At 38.5% G+C, this 23204-nt stretch overlaps 2 protein-coding genes across 3 annotated transcripts; both read right to left on the bottom strand.

The window, feature by feature from the left end:
• Positions 1–14657: 14657 nt before the first annotated feature.
• LOC112696307 (cytochrome P450 94A1) lies at positions 14658–16746 on the bottom strand. The gene has a single exon (XM_025749027.3). The coding sequence runs from the start codon at positions 16512–16514 to the stop codon at positions 15012–15014; it is 1503 nt and encodes a 500-aa protein (XP_025604812.1). The 5' UTR covers positions 16515–16746; the 3' UTR covers positions 14658–15011.
• A 1560-nt stretch (positions 16747–18306) lies between these two features.
• On the bottom strand, positions 18307–22935 carry LOC112696306 (flowering locus K homology domain). Of its 2 annotated transcripts, none has more exons than XR_003150707.3 (7): positions 22752–22935; positions 21830–22374; positions 20478–20724; positions 19923–20071; positions 19413–19697; positions 19117–19274; positions 18307–18666 (listed from the first exon to the last, which is right to left on the bottom strand). XR_003150707.3 is itself a non-coding variant. In XM_025749025.3 (7 exons), exons 2-7 carry the CDS (start codon positions 22349–22351, stop codon positions 18490–18492), a joined length of 1575 nt encoding a protein of 524 aa, XP_025604810.1. In that variant the 5' UTR covers positions 22352–22374; positions 22752–22935; the 3' UTR covers positions 18307–18489. The 2 variants fall into 2 exon arrangements, 1 of the variants encoding a protein (XP_025604810.1); XM_025749025.3 differs by having other exon boundaries at positions 19117–19311.
• Between the last annotated feature and the right edge of the window lie 269 nt (positions 22936–23204).

Below are 23204 nucleotides of genomic sequence, written 5' to 3'. Positions count from 1 at the left end.
CTATTTATATAATCAATATAAAAGATAATTATTTTTGTTAATGTGATATCATGTGATTAAATATATGTATAAAACTACTTTATACTGATAGTACATTAATATTAATTTTTATATTTTTTCATTTATTTCTTCACGCTATTGATTTTGTGTTGATGCAATTATTTTTTACCGTCATTTTTGGCCTTTCTTCTTCTTTGTTTGGACCATTAATATTGATATTGACGATTTTATTATTATTTTTAAAATTATTCTTCTTTTCCTTTTTCTTCTTTAAACAAATTACTCCGAATGGATGAAGAACTGTATTGAAAAAGATAACTTACTAGTTCTTTGTAATTTATATTATATGGTAGTCGAAAATTAAAGTTTGGTCAGATTGAATATTAATTAATTTGTTAAATTGTCCCCAATTAAAAGTAGTTAGTGAAGTCTATTATTTGTTGAATCTTTGCTTTCAAGATTTGTAGTGTCATACAATAGTATTTTTATGTTTATATTTATCCTGCAAGGTTTTATCCTCGATTATTTTACAGTAGAAATTACTTTATTTTTGGCTTCATATGAAAGTTTTTTCCACATTTGATAGGCTCAACATTATAATAGTAAGTTGGGTATAAATTGGTGTGTCCCTTGAGATAAGTTTATTGTGTAGAAATTTATTGTTCACAATAATCATTTGTGTGTATGTCTTATAATTCTGATAGACTCTGATAGAAAAAAATATAGGAAGAATGTTTATACTAAACAACCTAAACAATAGGTTCAAAAATGTTTAATTAATTTAAAAAATATAGAAAAATAATGTTTATATTAAACAACGTAAATAACAAGTTAAAAAAATGTTTAATTAATTTTTAAAATTAGTTTTTAATAATCCTAATCAAAATTTAACCTAATTTTATTTTTACTCTCACTCACTCCACAAATCTTAATCACTCTCGGTGCCGTTCGTTGCATCTGTAACCTAATTTTTGTCTTCTTTTTTTCTTTCCTCCTCAGCGCCAGCATCGCTTCTTCCTCCCTCGCATTGCTATCTTCCATTGCTTTGTGTTCCCGCCCTCGCGTCGCCCTCCTAAAAAAAATCATTTTTAAAAGAAAGAAACATCCACCTAAAATCAAAGAAACATTCATCTAAAAACAAAGTAACACTCACCTAAAATAAAAAAAAAAACATCCAATCCATCGTTAAAGAAACATTCAAAAACATGAAAAAAATCTATTATCACCACGAAACAGATGAACAGCTACGTTGATTCTTCAGAAATAGCGCGATGCAGGGAGGGTTCAGGACGATCGATGGTGTTGCTTCCAGAGAGTACAGACGCGACCAAGAACGCAAGGGAGAAGAGGACCAGAATCTTCATTCGGAATGCCCGGTGTGACGCAGGATAGAAGAGAACGAACGGTGGCGTTGCTTGCAGGGAGCACGGTTGCAACGCGATGGAGTGGAGAAGAAGGCGCAAGGTAGCAGCGTCACTTGCGGGGAGTGCAAGGGTGGAGTGATGCATGGGAGAAGAAGGTGTAGCGGCAGCGTTGAGAACAGGGGCGGCACGACACAAGGAAGAAGAAAGTGCAATGGCGGTGTCAATTACAAGGAGCACAGGGGCGGTGCGACGTATGGAAGAAAAAGGTGCAATGGCTACGACGTGTTGCTTCTTCAAACGGTAGTGGCGGCGACGATGAGGTGCGTTCTTGAGAGCGTGACAGAGAAAAAGGAATAAAACGGCTGTGCTAAAAAGAGAAAAAAATGGAACCGTGGAATGTGAATGATTAAAATTGTGGTATATGTAAATGGAGTAAGATATTTTTTATTTTAATAGACTTAAAATACAGTCCATTATTTATGTTGTTCACATTTTTATTATTTACCTAACATAACTCTTAACCCCACTTTTATACATAGAACCAAGGTTCTTTAAAGCTTCACAGCAAAAAGGACAAGGTTCTCCTTCTAAAAGAAGTGTGTTACAACTTACAACCCAAGTTGGCGATGAGATAGTGGAATTGACTTAGGTGGAGAAATTTAAAATCAGGATCTTGGTGGTCTTGACAAAAAAATATAAAATGATAATGTAAAATGTACAAGACCCATAATTTTTGAAAAATATTATTATTATGAGTTAATTTTAATTTATTTATTTATTAAAAATTTTATTTTTAAAAATTATTTTATTAAAAATAATTAAATCAAGTTTTGACAATTAAATTAAAAATTTTACTTAATTTATAATTATTGAATAATTTTCTATATTTAAATTATATAGTTTAACCGTGGTAAAAGAATAAGAATTTTATACAATTTTATAAAATAATTGAGATTCTAGAATTTAATACTTTAATTTTATAAAAAAATTAATTATATTATCTTTAATTTTAAATTAAAATATTTGATTAAAATTCGATTATTAAATTAATAATCAAATAACATTTTCAAAATAATTTTAATAAATTAAATTAGGATTTTAATTAATACTCTATATCCCTAATTTTATTAAAATGACCTAAACTACTCTAGTCCTAACCTTCTACCCCCACCGCCTTTCCTTTCTCCAAACCTAACACTTAATTCCTTCAAGAAAAAAAAAGAGAGAGAAAGAAATGAAAGAAAGGGAAGAACGGAGAGGGAGACATAGAAATGGGGAAGAAAGAAAGAAAAAAGAAAGGGGAAGTCCGAAGGAGAAGGGAAGAGGAAAGGCGGCGTTGGTGGGTGTCACTGCCACTGTCGCCGTTGCTGTGTTACCGACAAGGAGCAGAGCCGCGGAATGAGAGAGAGATCGACGAAGGGGGTGTTGTTGTCTCGTTCATCCTCGTTGCTGTCGCCGCCGCCTTGGGTTCGCGCCGTTGTCGTTCTCACCGTTGAAGCTCGAACACCGCTATAGCCACCGCGTTGTCGTCGTCTTCAGATCCGCCGTTGCCTCTGCTGCATCACTGTCGTGCTTCCATCAGCGCCGAACCGCCATGCCGTCGCTGCTGTTGGGTGTCGCCTTGCCTTGCCTCCGCCACCTTTGCTGCCGGAAACCACCGCTTCTCTGAATCCTCTGTCTTGGTAAGCTCTAACCTTACTTCTAAATCTCCCTGTTCGTTAAGTGCGTTGTTACCGTGAGCGTGTTGATGAGGCTGTTGTGCTAGGTTTATGGTTACCGCGAGTTTTCTGTTGTACACCAACACCAGAGCTGCCGCTACTTGACTCAGTTATTTCTTCTCGGTTACGGTAAGCGTTTTCGTTTTGAAAAGCCCTTTATTCATTATTCTGTTACTTTACGCTGAGGTTTTGCGGCGTTAATTGCTATAAGATTGAGTCTCGATTATTCTATGTTGTGATTAGAGTTGTTGTGGTTGCTGTGTAAGCAGTTTGGAGCTAAGGTTGCAGCTACCACTGATTGCGGGCCGAAAAGAAAAGGTTTCTTGATGCGTTTAGTTTATAGGTTTCGATTATTCGAGGTAGGGGTTTCTTTCTAAAAACTCAATTTTATATTTGGAATTGTTATAATTCGATATTGATGAGAGAATTACATTTTTTAGTGATTGTATAAGTCTTATGCATCGATTGGTTATTTTTTGAATGATAATGATTGTTTGTTTGATTGAATTATTGTTGGTTTTGTTAAAGAGACAGTTGCTGAATCTGTTTCTTTAAAGTTTTGAAAAGAGTTTGATTGTTGAAAACAATTTGATTTTGGGTTGGTTTGATTTGGAAATGATTTGGTTGGGACTCGGAGAGGGTGATAAAGTCCAAAATTTAGGGGAGGTGCTGTTGAAATTCCTATAAAATCTGAGACTTTATTGAAATGTCCTTTGGAAAATTATGAGTTTAAGACTTTTATTATTTCATTTGAATTGGTTAAAAGAGTTTTAAATTATGTTTTGAATTGAAGTATTGAAAAGAGAATTATGATTTAGCCTAGTTTCTTAAGAAAAGTATTCTATCTCTTTTGGGAGCGAATCATTTAAAAGAAGTTTATGTTTTAAGGCTGTTTTAAATATGAAAAGGGTTTATGTTTCTGGAAATTGGCTTGAGGATTTCAATTGAAGAAGTTTTAGTGACTTTGAAATAACTTGAATTTTGATTGACAAGTCTCATTTTTCAATATATTAGGAAAAGTTTAAAGTATTATTTAAATTCTGAGTTTTGCAAAACTAAAAAGATTTCTGAGCAATTGGAAACGCTCCGGATTTAATCATAGAATTGAAATTGGTTTGGTTTAAGTAAAAAGGAATGATTTTGAAAATGTGTTCGTAGTAATTGATTACACGACTCGGTTTGGCCTAAACTCTATTTTTAGTTATTCAAATAAAAAAGTTAAGGTTTTAAAGATTTTAAATAAATTCGAAGAAATGAGTTAGGTTATTCTCCCCTAAAGTCTTGAGACTCTGCTGAAGAATTTCATTACCAAATCCTGTGTTATGATGAATGATTTTTGAATCTTTCAGAAGAAATTTTTAATTTGGCATGATTTTTGAGTTGTTTGGAAATTTTAGAAGGATGTTGTGGAATGTGGCTTGTTTTGAAAAAAGAAAATTTACTTTTGAAAAAGGTGGCTTATAAACTTAAAATGATTTGAGAAAAGAGGATTATTGAAGTTAAGACAGAGTTGAATTTGATTTTGGTTTTTTTAAAGAAAAGTGATTTGAGAAGAAAATGATATATGGCAGGAATGATGTTTTTGACTTGATATGAAGTGTTAATGAAGTGCGAAAATGATGATGAATAAACATGTGGCTTTTGCACTTCTTTTATCTGAGATACGAGTTTTCCTGGGTAAAATACCATGGCTTGCCACCACGTGTTTCAGGTTGAGACTCGATACCTTGTTGACCCTACGACGTAAGGGTGACTGGATACGTATAAATTCCTAGAAATGGTACCCATATATATATATATATATATATGAGAAAAAATTATTCATAGACTCATGGGGATGCGCGTCGGGGGACAGTCCAAGGGTTTAGCAAACCGGACTTGTCGGGTTGACTTGATAACCGACAGATGAGACTCATCAGCCATAGGGTAGATATTCATCGTATGTATCTACGTGGCATTGTTTGGGTGTGCATATTGTAATTGATTTGCCTACGTGAATAATTATGTCTAATTGCTAATTGCTCTACTTGATATAACTGCTTGATTGTGTTTGAACCTTCTTACTTGTGTCTGTGACTGAAAACTAGTTGGATTGTGGTGCATTGACCATTGATTGAAATGTTTGGGCCTATGGCTGTGATTGATTATGTGATAGGCCGAAGGCCGTGAATAGTTTGTGTTTTTAGTTTAGTAAAGTATGAAAAACTAAACTGGTTCAGTTTAGACTTAATGAATCTATGCTTGGAACAGTTTGGTCATTCATACTGCTTAAGAAAAGCTCTTTTAAAAAAGTTTGGATTTTTGGTGAATTAATGGATTTCTCTTTTAAAAAGAATTTCGAATTTTGAATGTGGATCTATAGTTTTGAAAAGATACATAAGGCAGGTAACAATCACTACTTTAAAAATAGTTTTTATTTTTACGTATCCTATTGTAATAATTATGTAACCCTATAGTAAGAACCCTTTCGAGGACGATGTTCTCACTCCCCTACAGGTGTTTCCTTTTCAGGATATGGATGAGGAAGTCATGAAGAGTTTATTCTATTTTCTGTTTATATGATGCATTGTAGTAGTTACTTTTTCCCTCACCTTTATCCTTACAAGTTCTTACAAGAGGGATAGGAATTTGATTATGTAATGCTTGTAAAAATATTTGAGTATATATATTTATATGTATTCTCTATGAGTACTGCAATTTGCAATGTAAGTATGGATGTAAGTTTTTTAAAAATACAGTCTAAGATTTTAAACAGGCTCATATTTTAGTATTAAATATTATATGAGTCGTCGTAATACCCGAGCTATCAGAGTGGCGCAGTCGGAAGCGTGACATTTTGATAGTTAGGGTGTTACAAAATGACTATTTTGTGCTGACTTTTTTCTATTTTTTCCCATCTTCTCCAGCAGCTTGTGCTTTTTCCTGGTGAGAGGTACACTGCATCTACAATTGGATAAGTGCGACGATATCAGGGAGGATGTTTTGGGCAGCCACGGTTGGACCTTTTGGAGAGAACGAATGGCAACGATACAGAGTGCAGCAGTTGGATGCTAAGGCAATTGTTCGAGGCTTCGAGCCACGTTTCTTGCGACGTTAACATAGTCCATGACGCCGAAATGCAATATTCCTGGTTTGTCATTATTTTTGATGTCCTTAAAGCATTGATAGCTGAAGCAGATCCTTAGAGAGACCACTATACAATGATGCAGACTAAATTTAAATCAAGACTGATCTTTATTTTTTTGGACTTTGAACCAAAATAGATCTTGGATATCACCAATTAAACTTAATATTAACTGTAGTTGAGAAAAGATTTATCACAATAAAATTTATATTTTTAATTTTATGATTGAATAACTTGTTGACATAATATGGTATTGTCTTAGAATGTGAGGTTTTTTTTTTGAGAAAAAATCTCATAGGTGGTAGTGCACATGTAGAAAAAGAAGAAAAAATAGAAAAAAAAAGAGACATAAAAGAAGAGAAAGCAAGAGACTAAGTAAATGTAAATATAAATGTTAAAAAAGAGGAAAGGAAAATGAAGTGGTAACAAAAAAAAAGGATAAAATAGATATTTTAAATATATTTTTTAAATATTTTAATATAAGTATATTTTATAGAATTATCTTTTATATAATAAAAATGTTTTAATCTCATTCGTTGATTTAAATTTTTAACGGATAAGATTTATAAAAAATTTTGGATCACTAAAAACCTAAATATTCTTTCTGTTACGATGGGTAACCGAAGATTAATGGGCTGGACTTGTAATTTGAGGAGGCTGTTGTGGGGTTCTTCCGAGAAGTTTGGGGAAGGGTCCCTAATCTGGATACGAAAAAGTTTCTTCAGGGGTCTCCGAGTTTTGTACGGACCCAATTAGGTAGCTTTGTTGTTGATTTTGATAACTTTCGACTTGTAATTTTCCGACTTGTTGTCTTACGACTTGTGATCTAACTCTTCGTTTGCCTCTTTTTCAGAGATGGTGAAGAAAGGATCCAGCTCCTCCTACCATAAGGTCCAGGATGCCAAGAGGAGGTCTCGAGCTCGGGTTGATGTCACGAGGGCTGCAGGCACTCTTCCTCCTCCTCCTCCTTGTGATTTGGGGACCTCTTCTCGTCCTATTTTCGTATCCTCCTCTTCTGCTTCTTCTCTTCCTCCTCCCATCCCCCCGGCCCGATCTTCCCCTGAACCCGAGAAGAAAAAGCACAAGACTTCTGGTCTTCTTCTGGAGGTTCTAATTTTGATGGTCCCAAATTCGTTCAGAATCACATCTTTCTCCATACTCAAATTGATATGGACGATGTTTTCACTCGAAACCATCTTAATATTATGGTTTAGGGGAGTGTTCGGACTACTGGGGTGTGCACAAAACTCCTTGATATTTTGGAAAAGACTCCCCTTAGCTCTTTGGGTTCTACCCAAAAGGTTGAGGAGTTGGAGGGGAGGATCTTCCTTTATCAAGAGGAAGAGAAGAGGCTTAAGGAGGTGGTCGCCGAGCTAAAGGAGGAGAGGACCCGGCTTCAGGAGAGGGAGAAGAGGTTGATGGGCCAGTGTGCCATGGTGGAGGGCCTTAAGAAAAAGGCGGAACAGAATTATGTCAGGCTCTTTGGGGAGAACCTTGACCTGAAGAAGGAGCTGGCAAGAGGTCGGGAGGCTTATCAGGATTTGGAGGACTCCATGGCGAAGAGCTCGGAGGAGCAACAAGATGGAGACCTGCTAAGTTATTTAGAGGTGCCTGCTCCGATCTTGAACAGACGGCCCCATCCTCCCCAGCTGCGGATCCGACTTCCCTTCCTATTAGTGATTCCCTTCCTTCTTCAATTTAATTGATTCCAGCTACTTGAGGCACGGCTTGTGGGCTCCTTTTATGAACAATTTTATTATTTTGTGGTGTTTTATTCTTGACTCTTGCTGGCCTTTTGGCCGTAAACAAAAAATTTCATTTTTTGCTTCATCATGATTACCCTTTTTTGGATAAGGGTTTAAGATATCTGGTGCGTGCATGTTTTTTCGTCGCGATTTTTCCTTAGGTTTTTTATAGAAAAAACCCTTTTGATCTTTTTGTTTTTGGAAGAACCTTCTATCTTGGCAAGCTATGTGTTGTCTAGGTTATCTTTCAAAAGACTTGAAAACAGCTTATGCCTTCCCTTTTTGATTGATTTCCTTTATCTCTTTTTCGTATTCCTCCTAAAATTCAAATTTTTTATTTGAATTGTTCGTAACTTATGCTATTTTTGCGATGTATTTAATTTTTCTCGGCTTTTCCGACTTTCTGGTCATAATATTTCTGAGTTACATGATCTGTTTTTATAACCTCTTTACACCGACTTGTACCTCGTCGTTTTATCCTGCTGACCATGTAGGTCGGACATGGGATTTTTACGTTTTTTCGAGCTTAAGTCGGTGCGTTTCGTAGAAAAATGATAATAACTTAATGGAATTTACAAAGAGATGTAGAAAAAGATCTTATTTATTGGTAAAGGCACTTCTTGCTACTAAGGGGTTAGAAATTATTGCCCCCTTAGCCTCTACTTTGATGCCTCGTTAAAATCCCCTTCAGAAAAACCCTTCTTTTTAGGAAAAAAATCATAAAGTCCGAAAAAAGAGTACATCAGGGAGTGGAGTTCGCTTTTAACTATAGTACCTTTTCATATTACAAGCATGTCATGACCTAGGTAATTCAGTGTCGTTCAAGTCGGTCACCTTGTAGTAGCCTTTTCCTAGGACCTCACTAATTTTGTATGGCCCTTTCCAGTTGGCAGCGAGCTTTCCATCCCCAGACTTGTTAACTCCAATGTCGTTTCTGATCAAGACCAAGTCGTCTGGAGCGAAACTTCTTCGAATCACTTTCTTGTTGTATCAGTTTTCCATCCTTTGCTTTAGCGCTGCTTCTTTTATTTGGGCTTGCTCTTGGACTTCGGAAAATAGCTCGAGTTCGTCTTTGTGCCCCTGTACGTTGCCAACCTCGTCGTAGATGTCCACCCTTGAACTTTGCTCATTGATTTCTACTGGTATCATGACTTCTATGCCATAAGCAAGTCAGAAGGGAGTTTCTCCTGTGGCAGACTGAGGTGTAGTTCGATATGCCCAGAGCACTTGAGGGAGTTCCTCAGTCCATGTTCCTTTTTCCTCTTGTAACCTTTTCTTCAATCCTGCCAGTATAACTTTGTTAGCTGCCTCGGCTTGTCCATTTTCTTGTGGATGTTGTACCGAGGTGAACTGGTGCTTGATCTGCATGCTGGCTACCAGATTTCTGAAGGTAGAGTCGGTGAACTGAGTACCATTATCAGTGGTGATGGAGTGGGGTACCCCATACCTTGTGATAATATTCTTGTAAAGGAACTTTTGACTTCTCTGGGCTGTGATTGTGGCTAATGGTTCTACTTCTATCCATTTTGTGAAGTAGTCTACTCCCACTATTAGATATTTTACTTGTCCAGGCGCTTGGGAAAAGGGTCCTAATAGGTCCAATCCCCATTTTGCAAAAGGCCATGGAGAAATTATGCTGATGAGCTCCTTGGGGAGAGCGACGTAGAAGTTTGCATGCATTTGGCATGGCTGACACTTCTTTACGAATTCGGTGGCATCATTCTGCAAGGTCGGCCAGTAGAACCTGGCTCGTATGACTTTCCTAGCCAAGGACCTTGCTTCAAGATGATTCCCACAGATACCATTATGGACCTCTTCTAAGACTTCTGTTATCCTTGAGGTCGAGACACACTTTAACACTGGTGTAGATATCCCTCTTTTATAGAGGATACTTTTTACCAAAGTGTAGTTTTATGCTTCCCTCCGGATCTTCTTGGCATCTTTTTCCTCTTTGGGTAGGATGTCGAATTTCAGGTATTCAATTAGCGGGTTCATCCATCCGAAGTCCAATCCGGATACTTCAAGGACATCTTGTCTGCCCTCTGTTTTTGTGACAAAGGATTCTTGGAGAGTTTCTTGGATCAAACTCCTATTATTCCCTCCTGGTTTTGTACTTGCTAACTTGGAGAGGGCGTCTGCTCTGTTGTTGAGATCCCGGATTATGTGCTTGACCTCGGTTTCTGCAAAGCGCCTAAGATACTCCAAGGTTTTGTCTAAGTACTTCTTCATATTGGGGTCTTTTTCCTGGTACTCCCCATTGATTTGTGAGGTCACCACCTGGGAGTCGCTGAACACAACTACTCTTGTTGCGCCGACTTCCTCTGCCAGTTTTAACCCTGCAATCAAGACTTCATATTCTGCTTGATTGTTAGAAGCTGGAAACTCGAACTTGAGGGAGACTTCCACTTGAATTCCTTCTTGGGTGACTAATATTATGCCTGCACCGCTTTCGACTTTGTTTGATGATCCATCTACGTATAACTCCCACGCAGTGGAAGCTTCCTCTTGATCTCTTGCATATTCTGTCACGAAGTCAGTGAGGCATTGGGCTTTAATTACTGTCTGAGTTTCGTACTTTAAGTCAAACTCGGAGAGCTCTATGGCCCATTAAACCATCCTGCCCGCAATATCAGTTTTCTGCAGGATTTGCTTCATGGGCTGGTTAGTTCGAACTCTTATTGTATGACCTTGAAAATAAGGTCATAACCTTCGAGAGGCTACTATTAAGGCATGCGCGAACTTCTCAAGTTTTTTATACCTTAATTCAGGGCCTCGTCTTCCCGTATTAGAGTTGATGCTACAGTTTTGTCAGCTACGGACAAATACAGGATGAGTTCTTCCCCAACTTTAGGTCGGGTCAGGATAGGAAGTTGGCTTAAAAACCTTTTGAACTCCTGGAATGCTTCTTTGCACTCAGGAGTCCATTCGAACTGGCATCCTTTTTTTAGTAGAGAGAAGAGTGGTAGGAATCTTAACGCTGATCCTGCCAAGAACCTGAAGAGAGCTGCAAGTCGGCCATTCACCTGCTGGACTTCCCTTAAGCAAGTCGGGCTTTTCATTTCTAGGATTGCTTTGCACTTATCGGGGTTAGCTTCAATCTCCCTTTGTGTTAACATAAATCCCAAAAATTTTTCAACCTCCACCGCGAAAGTGCACTTTTTAGGATTCAACCTCATCACATGCATCCTTATGGTGCTAAAAACTTGCGAGAGGTCAGTCAGGAGGTCGGCCTCATCCTTGATTTTTACTGACATGTCGTCTATGTAGGCTTCCATTAGACTCCCAAGGTGAGGTGCGAACACCTTATTCATCAGCCTTTGATATGTGGCTCCATCAATTTTCAGTTTAAAGGGCATGACCACATAGCAATAGTTTGCTCTAGGCATGATGAAGGATGTTTTTTCTTAATCCGGCTTGTACATCGGGATTTGGTTGTATCCCGAGTATGCATCCATAAACGACAAGTATTAATACCCCGAGCTAGAGTCTACTAAGGTATCAATGTTTGGTAGTGGATATGGGTCTTTAAGACACGCCTTGTTCAGGTCAGTGTAATCGACGCACATCCTCCACTTGCCGTTTTGCTTTTTGACCAGCACCACGTTTGCCAGCCATGCCAGATATTTGACCTTTTTAATGAAGCCGGGTTCTAGGAGGGCTTGTACTTGCTCTTCCACTCCTTGAGCCCTTTCAGGTCCGAGCTTCCGTCTTCTTTACTGAACAGGTCGCGACTCGGGGTATACTGAAAACTTATGGGACATGAGTTCGGGATCTATCCCGGGCATGTCGGAGACTTTCCAAGCAAAGAGGTCAGAGTTGTCTTGTAGGAGCCCTATAAGCCTCTGTTTCAAGTCTTCTTTTAGGCCGGCCCCTATGTTGGTATTTTTTCCTTCCTCTTTTTTGACTTGTACCTCTTCAGTCTTTCCCCCAGGTTGTGGTCGCAGCTCTTCCTTAGCTTTGACTCTTCCGAGCTCAATGGTGTGAACCTCCTTTCCTCTTCCTCTTAGGTTTAGGCTTTCATTGTAGTATTTCCTTGCCAGATTTTGGTCTCCCCTAATGGATGTTATTACCTCTGGTGTTGGAAATTTCATGCAAAGGTGAGGGGTGCACACCACTGCTCCAAGCCGATTTAGGATTGTCCTACCTATTAAAGCATTATAAGCCGAACCCACAACAACGACTATGAAGTCGATGCTCAGAGTTTTGGATTTTATCCCCTTTCCAAAAGTCGTGTGTAAGGGTATGAATCCTAATGGCTTTATTGGTGTATCCCCCAACCCATACAGAGTATCGGGATAAGCTCTTAACTCCTTTTCATCCAATCCCAGCTTATCAAATGCCGGCTTGAACAGGATGTTGGCTGAGCTTTTCTGATCCACCAGGGTTCTATGAAGATGGGCATTGGCAAGGATTAGGGTTATCACAACTGGATCATCATGTCTAGGGATGATACCTTGCCCATCTTTTTTAGTAAAAGAGATGGTTGGGAGGTCGGGAGCTTCGCCCCCGAACTGGTAGACTTCCTTCAGGTGCCTCTTGCGAGATGACTTTGTGAGGCCGCCTCCACTGAATCCTCCTGAGATCATATGTATATGTCTTTCCGGGGTCTTTGGTGGTGGGTCTTTTCGGTCCTCGTCATCTCGCTTTCTTTTGTCATGATGGTCCGACCTTTTCATGAGATATCTGTCCAGCCGACCTTCTCTGGCCAGCTTTTCTATCACATTTTTGAGGTCATAACAATCATTTGTTGAGTGACCATATAGCTTATGGTACTCACAGTAGTCGCCACGACTCCTCCCCCCTCCCTTTTTTATTTTTGATGGGCCTAGGGGGAGGTAGTCTTCCCATATGACAAATTTCTCTATAGACATCAACTAGGGAAACTCGTAGAGGAGTATAGGAGTGGTATCTCCTAACCCTTTCAGGGCCGACCTCCTCTTTTTTCTTGGGCTCTCTCTCTCTCTCTCTCTCTCTCTCTCTTTTGACGAGTGAGAGTGCCCAGGTCGCCAATTTGGCTCTCATAGCCTGGCATTTTTCTCTATGTTAATGTACTTCTCAGCTCTTTCTTGTACATCACTCAAGGAGGTCGGATGCCTTTTCGAGATGGACTGGGAGAAGGGGCCTTCTCGGAGTCTATTTACTAGGCCCATAATCACTGCCTCCGTGGGCAGGTCTTGAATTTCTAGGCACATTTTGTTGAACCTTTTCATGTAATCCCTTAAAGGTTCACCGACCTCCTGTTTTACTCCCAGGAGGCTTGGTGCGTGCTTCACCTTATCCTTTTGGATAGAAAATCGCATAAGAAATTTACGTGAGAGGTCGTCGAACCTAGTGACCGACCTGGGAGGGAGACTATTGAACTACTTCATCACTGCCTTTGTCAAGGTCGTCGGGAAAGCCTTGCAACAAGTAGCATCAGAGGCGTCGACTAGGTACATCCGACTTTTGAAATTGCTGAAGTGATGCTTTGGGTCAGTGGTTCTGTCGTAGAGGTCCATATCAGGACTTTTGAAGTTCCTTGAAACTTTTTTCCTCATTATATCCTCACTGAATAGGTCTTCTCCCCCTAAGGGAGAATCTTCTTGGTCACTACGAGAGTTTCGACTTTGGAGAGCAGATTCTAGTCTTAGGAGCTTTTCTTCGAGCTCCTTTCGTTGTTTGATCTCGCTCCACAAATTTCTCTCCGCGTCTCGCTGTCGCTCCAATTCTTGTTCCAACTGCTCCAATCGTCCCTGGTGGCCATGGAACAATCCCATGAAGTCAGTTGCGTGGGGTTGTCCTTCTTTTCCTGATTCATGTCCCTCAGAGGAGTTTCCCTTGGCGTCCTTCACCTCTAAGGTTCCTTCTTTGTGCTGGTTAGTCACCCCTTGATGAGTGACTATCGCTCTATCATTATTATCAACGTCCTGATTCTCTTGCTCAGAATCAGATGCTGTGTTTCCATCTTTGTGCAAGTCGTCCGCCATCACTGGTTGATCTCTCGGGTCCCTGGCAACGGCGCCAATGTTACGATGGGTAACAGAAAATTAATGGGCTGGACTTGTAAGGTTAGCCCAAACGTCACAAGGGAGCGGTCTCCGACTGGGTTGGCGTCTGGGAGCTGCCGTCCGACTTGTATGTATGATGAGAAGGGGGGTGTACCTGCAAAGACACTCCAATGCCTAAGTTAGCAGGGGGTTTAGCAGGTTTAAAGAGTATTGGAACTTAGTGATACCTGAGGGGTGTCAATGTATTTATAGTGGTGAACCAATAACCACCGTTGAAATAGTTCCACTTTTTAAGGAGGATAACTGTCCATTTATCTTAGGGAAGTTAAGATATAACTCTTGGAAGTGGGTGGAGAGATTTTAGAGGCAGTTACTTATATGAATAAGTGTTATCTGCCAGCTAACATTCGATCCCGACTTCTTTAAAGTAGAGTTTGTGTCGAATCCGACTTCTGTAGAGGAGGTCAGTGAGTAGGGAAGGCCAATCTTTATATTGGACCTTTCTAGCTCATTTAGACGTGGGTTTTAATGTTGGATGGGTTTTAATGTTGGATCAGTATAGAAGCACTTTTCTCAACCAAAAAGCTACTCACATTATTTGACTTTTTTTTATAATTTTATTTGCAATAAAAAGCAGATAAATGAATGTAACATACAAGTAAGGCAGATTTCATCGTACAAATTAAAATAGTAAACAATTTAAAAAGTCACTTTAAAAATAGAATAAAAAACTCTCAATTAAAAACCAATAAAAAATACAAAGAGTATAGAGAATCCCAATTAGAAACCAAAAAAAAAAAATCTATCAATAAAATTATTCATTATTTTTGTATTTTTACTATATCTATTTATATAAATCAATTAGATCCTGGACTATGTTTTTTACTCCTTACATTTAGTCCCCTACTTGGATACGGAAGAATCTAGCCTTTACAACAAATATAGGAAAGATATTGCATAATAATTAATAACTAAACAAAAGCCTTTCATTGAGTACTATATAGAGTAAATTTAACTGTAAACAATAAAACATGAAGCACGTGCCCACACTGAGTGAGAAAGTGATCCTTGAATCAAACTTTTCTTTGAAGAATCTTGACAGGAAAACCACCTTTCATCTGAGAGGTCAAGAACGAAATGAACTCCGGTTCAACCCCGTCGGCCGCCGTGGGAACCACCCTAAAGCTCCTCAGAACTCCAGCCACCACCCTCTTCATCTGCAAAAATGCCATTTCCTTCCCCAAGCAAATCCTGGGACCCGCTTGGAACACCGGATAGCTGAAAGAATCCCTCGCCACGAACCGCCACTTGTCGCCTTCAACTCTCTCCAACCACCTCTCCGGCCTAAACTCCGCCCAGTCACCACCCCAAAGGCTTTCCATCCTGCCCATGGCGTAAACATGATACGTCACCACCGTTCCCTTCTTCACCGCCGTCCCGTCCGGCAAAACGTCGTCGTTCACCGCCTCCTTGCTGTCCGTCGGAACCGGAGGGTACAGCCTCATGCTCTCACACAAGGCAGCGTGCGTGTACACCATCTCCTTCACTTCATCGAAAACCGGAGCTTCTGATTTCTCGTTTATCTCTTTCAGAATCTCCTTCTCAACGCGAGGGTTCTTCGATAACAGCCAGAAGAACCACGTCAGCGCCGCAGAGGTAGTGTCCTTTCCGGCGAGTATGAAGCTTATCACTATGTCCGTCACGAAGTCCTCGTCGGAGTGACCGGAACTCAAGAACCGCGAGAGCATGTCGACGGATCCAAGCGATGAGTTGTCATGGAGCTCCTTTTTCTTCTCTCTGACGAGTTTATTGGCAGACTGGCGCACTTGAGATACAGCAATTCGCAATCGCTTCTCAGATCCGATGTTGAGGGCTCTCTTAAGCTTCCATACGAAAGGTAAGGGTTCGCGAAACCGTAAACTGCTGATCTCGGTTGCTTCTTGGAATGCCTCGGCGAAGTCGCTTCTTTCAAATGATAAGTTCAAGTACTGAGGGTCGTACCCGAACGCGATTCTGCAGATGTTGTCAAACGCGAATCTCTGAAGGATATCTTGCAAATCCAGGGTTTCTTCCTGCCTTGCGGCGGCGCCGGACAGGATGGGGACGAGCCGATCGGAGAGTTCGCTGTCGACTACGTTCTCCACGAAATTGCGGAGCGATTTGGTGTTGAACTCGTGGCTGGCAACTTGTCTCTGGAACTTCCAGTCCTCGCCGTTGGTGTTGAAGATTCCGTTTCCGAGGAGATCGGAGAGGGTTCCGACGACGATATCACCTTTTCGGTAATTGGGGAAGTTGTTCTTGAGGATATGCTGCACGGTGGCGGGGTTGGCGGTGAAGATGGATTGGATGCCGAAAAGGCGGCGAAGGGTGAAGGTGGCAGCAGGGGAGGCAAGGACGATGTCGGAGAGCCACTGGATGCGGCGGTGGGAGTTGGCCTTGAGTGCTAAGTAACTGCCAATGATTGGGTATGATTTTGGGATGACACTGGTTTTGCTCTTGTTTGAATATGGTCTGATTAAGAAGAAAACAAGAAAGGGAAGGAACATTAACAGGAACAAGATGATGTTTTGAATCATTTTCGTTGTTTTGGTTTATTGCTGAATGGACATTGAGTCTTCTGCTTTTTATAATAATGTCTTTTCACTCTTTTGGATTTTGAACTGCTGCTGTTCATGACGTATGTAAACTCGTCACTCACAACAATTTATGGCCAAAACTTCAAATCTAATTTTTATGTTCATACTTTAAATTCTTATCTTTATATAAGAATATCTTTGAGGTCCCAATAATCTTTTATGTTCATAAACAGAATCTATCTAATAATTTTAAATTATTTTCTTTATATAAGGATATCTTCATGTCGATAGTTGTCGATTCAAAATATTCCACCATACTTTAAATTGGTGATTTCCCAACAATAGCACTTCAATTCAAGAAATGCTCCAATAATAATAATAATAATAATAATAATAATAATAATAATAATAATATACACAGAAAATATTAAATGATTAATATTTTTATGAGAAATGTTAAATTTTCGTGAAAATTTATTATTTTTAACTATTATTTTTAATTTAAATATTAATAATTAAAATTTATGATTAAAAATAATAAATTTTGATAAATTTTGATTTTTTTATTTTATTTTGAGCCAAATGACCTAATATTCTTAGTCCACGGCATATGACGCCTCCCAAAAGACACATGTTTTTCTTTAAGGACCACAATTGTCACTGTTATTATTTATGACACAATAATACCCTATTAGTGTAAAAGACTAAAAGTTCATTTTGACCACGCATTAAAAAATAATTAGCTTTAATGTTATCATCATTATCATTAGTGTATTTAATCTAGAAGGAAGAAGATTCAATAACTGAAGGCCTGAAGCTATCTTAGCTTATGTACATTCGTTAGTTGTCGCACGAGAAAAATTTCCTTGTGCGTGTTCTACGAAAGTGCTGAGGTTTAGGGGTTTAATTATTCGAGACACTGTTAGATAAACGCACCTTTGCTCAGCTTTCTCAATTTGTCACTCTCGTAATCTATCGTGTGAAAGAAACATGGGTACATAGTTATTACATGTGGCAATTTATGATGGGAAAAGTTATAATGAATTGATAATTATATTCAACCCTCTTCTATAGGTTTGTGTATTGTTATTACAAAAAGATTAGCCCATTCTCTTTACGCCTTGTTATTCATTGATTTTTCCTTTTAAGAGTTCTGTCCATTCTCATTGCTTATGTTCAAGGAGTCAAAAAGAAAAACAAAATGGCAAAACTTGTGAAACATTGATCCCGTAGAATCTTCGACAAAATACTTCTGATTCAGAATATGAGAATAATATTCTAAGCAGTTCCATACGAACATGATCATGATATCAATAACAAAAACACGATAAAACACTGATATTAATAGCGTGTGGTTATCATTTGCGTATTCAAATTGAGTTCTGTAGAGCATAGGTAGGAACATTCAATTTAACATGCTAATGACCCAATATAACATAAGTAGTTGGGTCAAGAAAACATGCAATAATCAGAATTTGTGAAACTTTTTTATTAAGATCCTCAATCATTGAATACCCCGGTAGCAAGAAAATCATGTTGATCATTCATTATATGAACCTTGAAAGCCCAAAATTATATAATTGACAATTGAGTAAAACTGTAGAACCATAATCCATAGCAGAAAATTCTGAACCGAAAAAAAAAAAAGCAAAAAATTCTCCTTGCTAGGAAGGAAAACTAGATTTCTAGAAATATTACAGGGGAATATTGCTGAAACCGTTGTCGTATAGCATAATGCAATTGGGGAGAAAATGCATAAAGCGGAATTTCAGATCCAAGTAATCCAGAGAAAGAACAAATGCAAGTTTTATACCATATGAATGTTTAAATGGGGCATTATTCCAGCCAGAAAACCATGACATGACCAACAATGCCACCACCTACGAAGAAAGAAGAAAATAAAAGAAATCCTAGCCCACCATAAAACCATAAAATACACCCCAACAAGAACTACACAAAAATTGAATATAGCTTCTTAATAACCATAATTGGTACCATACATGGGGCCATACTCGGAAGAAGGCACATGGCCAGCAGTGCTAGAGGGCGGAGAAGCATATGCTGGAGCATTAGTTGGATAGGAACTGTAACCTTGGCTAATTGCTCCCGCCACTTGATCCTGGGCAGCACTTGCAGCTTCAGCGACAAAGTTCTGCATCAGATAGAATGTGGCTTTTCGGATAAATAAATTAAACCAAAATAGGGCAGAATTTGAGAAACTGCTACTTGCCATATCACATTCTGAACTCCCCGCAGAAATACTCTGATAAATTCTATGTTTTTTATTGTTTTATATGAATTATTTTAAAATCGACAGGCAAATGAAAGAAAACAATAGCATGAACTCACAGAACAATGATAATTACAATATACTCCAGCACGTTTCAAAATACTTCTGAACTTGTATTAGAGCAATCATGTTTTGAGCTGGAACTTTGTCCAATGAAGCCACTATTCAAGGCTTTGTGCAAAGTAAATCTTATGCATTATAAATCAACACATCTCATTATGATCTACCCAAACTCACGGGGTGCATGATAGACTGGAACTTTGCCAAAAACAATACCAGTAGCAAACATGGTACACCTTTAAAATCAAATACCTGAACCAGCTGTTGGGCTGCCTGTATCTCTGATGTAGTCCCACTTATTTCAACAGTCATCTCCCCTGGCACTCCCCTTGTCTCCTGAACCGTAACACTTGCTCCACTAGCACGACGAATGTAACTGATATTTGCACCTGATGCTCCAATAACAGCATCTGCATATGATAGAGGAATTTGCATGTGCTGTGTAACCTATGCAGTAGAAACAAAATTACATAAAATCAAAGATACGATGCCTCATCAAATGAATATCACTCTCCACAAAAATTCTCAAGTTAGGAAAAAGAAGACACCTTAGTTGCAGCAGACTGTTGTGGTTGTGCACTTGGTGGATGAATTCCAGCGGAAGGATCCCTGCCATAAGCAGATAGTGGAGCCTGATGGAATTGTTTGTCCATAGGAGGCATGTCGGCTGTTGGGTAATAATTATCATAGGGATGTGATGGTGGCATATATTGCTGACTAGGTGGTGCAAAAGCAGGCCCACCGCCACCAGGAGCTGGAAACCCTTGAGGAGGAGGAACCCAAGGTTGGCGTGGGGGTGCATTGTGGTTGACTCGAACATCTGGCATTTGCATCTGTCAGTGAAAAAAAAAAGACAACAGAATTGTTAGCAAAGATTGTTGGTGCATGTGTAACTTCGAAACAACATATAAAATTGCTACATCACAAACAATATACATTTAGAAAAGGTCCAAGACATGGTAAATTTGTAAAAGAAACTTCATAGCCACTTTTTGATCTTCGCATTTGCACCTTTTAGCTTCGTGGAAAGAAAAGGAGGGGGAGGTAAAAGGACTTGCCTTTGTTTCAAATACTCCGACTATGCTGCGGTCAACCAAGAACTTACGCAAATGAACTGCAATAAGTTCAACTGCCTTATGAACTCCAGCAGGTTCACCTTGTACTTCAACAACACTATCGTCTCTCAAAGCAAACACAGGTAGGTTTTCTGTTTTAAATAGTACATTATTCAAGAAAATTAAAACTCAGTAACCAAAATCTTTTAAGATTAAATATCATAAATAGTTCTTCTCGCATATTTTTTCATCAAGTGAAGGTAACATATAATTGCCATTTCTAACAAGAAATTAATGAACTCTCTAAACAATTATATTACAGCAGTCCAATCACTAATGCAGCAGAGAAAGGGGGGGGGGGGGAAGGGAAAAAAACTGAATGTAAATTGGGAGAATATGCCATATAAGATCAACTAAAAGACCACTTGATAAATAACCCTGAAAAAGTAAAGTGTACTGGTTTCCAAATATAAGAAAGGTATCCTAATATAATCGAAAATAGATGGGAACAAACCTAGCAAGGTATCCTAATATAATCGAAAATAGCTGGGAACAAACCTGATCCAAGAACACGTATAATGCAACCAGAGCCATCTTGAATGGATTTTATGGTGGAACCCTGCTTCCCAATCAGACTTCCTGCTTGAGTATCTGCAACTAGAAGCCTAGTGATAATTGAGGGCCCAGCACCTGATGTGTCTGCCGAGTCATGGTCAAGATTGATGACTTGTTTATGAACCCTTAACAAACCCTCAACTGCAGGTGGTATGGTCCGATCTGGCTCTTCTTTTGCCGAAACCATTACCTTTTAAAATCACCAAGAAAGAGAATTCATAAACACTAAGTACCAAGAAGTACAATAGATCATTTCCAAACTTTAAAGCAAATAATTTTATCAATCTTACCCATTAATTGTTTCATCTTCTTGTTCATCGATATTGTGGCATTAACAAGGAAAATATGGGAATAATCTTCTTATTCATTATATTTTATTACCAATTCTTAGAACCTTGTGTTGTGAATCTCTGATTAAATTGATTAGCATTTATTCTTGCTATGACAAATTTCTTTTAGAATAATTAATTAATACTTCTTAATATTAGAAGAAATCTGTTCATGCTAGCAAGGTTCCACCCAACGAATTACAGGGATCAAGGTAAATATTAGACTTATAAAATTTCCTGACATGTTTCATGACTTCATTATCATTTCTGATTTCTTTTATTTGTTGTTATCATTTTTATTTATTTTAAGAGTGCTTTCAAGGAAATACTTTCAGGGAGTGTGGCAAGACTCCAATCGACCAAGTTTTGAAGTTACCAGGTACATTGAAAGCTTCTTGCAACCAAAGTCTCCACAAACTATTTCTGGTTGCTAACACAAAAACAGCATCTCAGCACTTGCATATGCTTGTTGCTGTTTCGCTGCTTTGGTTCTTCTGTTTGAAGCCACTTTGGTCATTCATATTTGTTGAACCTGCACATATCCACTCGGTCATCGTGACAAAAATACATCTCTTTTTATGTATATTTAAACTGTTTGATCAATTATCTTTCCTTTGTGTGTTTATTAGTTTTGTATTATTTTTATGCTTTTACTTCCTTGTCTACAGTAACTTTTATCTACATTCCTTCACAACATGTTTTCTAATGGACCAATCACTAATTTCAATTTCAGATTAATGGTATAAGAACTTTGTTTGATCAAAAAGGAATTCCATATCAAAATAATAGGCAGTTCCCCCAATAATATAGATCTGCAGGTTCTAAGTAACTATGAAGATATTCAAAGGAATGCAAAGATCAATATCCACAAATACGTATAATATGCTTAAAACAAACAGTTAAGTTATTCCAAGATTATCTGTCACTGCACAAATTAACAACCAGCAAACTGAAAAGTACACTCACAGCTCTTTCCATGGTTCCAGGAGGACCATCAAGAATTTTGATTCGCGCCTTAGTTTCTTCTGTGATTTTCTTAATAAACTCACCCTTCCGGCCAATAATACTGCCAACCTTTTGCACCGGGACCAACATCCTGAAGACATTCTCTCCAGGCCACCCAGGCCACTTCTTAATTTCATGTCCTTGGGAATCATTCTCATGCCCTTCTTGTGGCACAGAACCAAAATTCTCAGTTACATCTCCTACATCATGATTTTCTTCAATGACATGCTCCTCTTGTGGAGAACTGGGGTCTTCCGGAAAATCTCCAACATCATAGCCAGCAAAATCATTCACAGGAGGATTGGCATCCTCAGCAAAATTTCCTGGATCATGGTGTTCATCAAGTTGATGCAGCTGAGGAAAACCAGAGCTATCAAACACATTCCCCTCATCAAGTTCAACAGAATGATCTTGTTGAAAACCAGGGTCCTCAGGCACATACCCTCCCATATCATCATGCCCATCAAATTCTTCCCCAGACATCACAATATTATATTCTTATTTTTCTGCAAAACCACTCAGTTAAAACAACAACAATTCAGCACCAATTTAAATAGAATTTGAAACTTAAATACAATCCCCAAACAATTTCACTAATGCAACATACAATTCCTTCTAGACTTCTTCCTGTAGATTGGAGTAGTGGAAACTAAACACAATCACTTAAAAGTTGCTAAAGCACAAACGTCCAAAGTTACAAAAAAGAAAGTTTTGAATAAATAAATTCATTAGTTAGATGAAGCTCAAAACGAAGAAATAATAATAACCATCAAAGATACGGTGGAAAGTGTAGTGTGTAAAATTAGGGTTTAAGAAGAAGAAGAAGAAGAAGAAGAAGAAGAAGAAGAATATCTTTTGAGGGCATTAATCTAGAGGAACTTACATGGATCTACAAGAACTTCAACAAGTGACGAAGCGAATGGATTCAGTGGCCGTGCAGAATGTTAGGTTTAACGATGAGGGTATTTATAAGATATTTTCGTTCTTGTCTTTTTTTTTTTTTTTTGTCACGCCCCTCTAAATTTGCCTTTTCAATTTAATCGAATAATAATTTTAACAACCATATTACTTGGGCTCATTTTTTTTGATATGATTTATTGGTGTGAGTTTAGCTGGATTATGATCATTATAGGTGAATTACACTGTTATGACGACGTTGAGTTTGGAATTTTGTGGGAAAGAAATCGGACCCACCGATTTCAAGCAAGTTGAGGAAGGCACACAAATCGGTGGGTCCGAATTGTGTGAGGTTGTTGAGCTTGAAATCGGTGCCACCGATTTGTGGGTTTACAAAGAGGGAGGAAATCGGACCCACCGATTTTTAGGGACCGAAAAA

Source organism: Arachis hypogaea, chromosome 6, assembly GCF_003086295.3.
Source record: "Arachis hypogaea cultivar Tifrunner chromosome 6, arahy.Tifrunner.gnm2.J5K5, whole genome shotgun sequence".
NCBI lineage: Eukaryota > Viridiplantae > Streptophyta > Magnoliopsida > Fabales > Fabaceae > Arachis > Arachis hypogaea.
The sequence above is the reverse complement of the archived record's forward strand: the minus strand, read 5'-3'. Positions and strand labels throughout refer to the sequence as shown.

What these genes read in the sequence shown, in the direction of transcription:
- LOC112696307 (XM_025749027.3), bottom strand. Translation starts at nt 16,514, where the DNA reads ATGATTCAAAACATCATCTTGTTCCTGTTAATGTTCCTTCCCTTTCTT.
- LOC112696306 (XM_025749025.3), bottom strand. Translation starts at nt 22,351, where the DNA reads ATGTCTGGGGAAGAATTTGATGGGCATGATGATATGGGAGGGTATGTG. An exon ending in TATACGTGTTCTTGGATCAG is followed by an intron (nt 20,072 to 20,477) that starts GTTTGTTCCCAG and finishes TATTTAAAACAG; the next exon opens with AAAACCTACCTGTGTTTGCT. An exon ending in TCGGAGTATTTGAAACAAAG is followed by an intron (nt 19,698 to 19,922) that starts GCAAGTCCTTTT and finishes TTTCACTGACAG; the next exon opens with ATGCAAATGCCAGATGTTCG.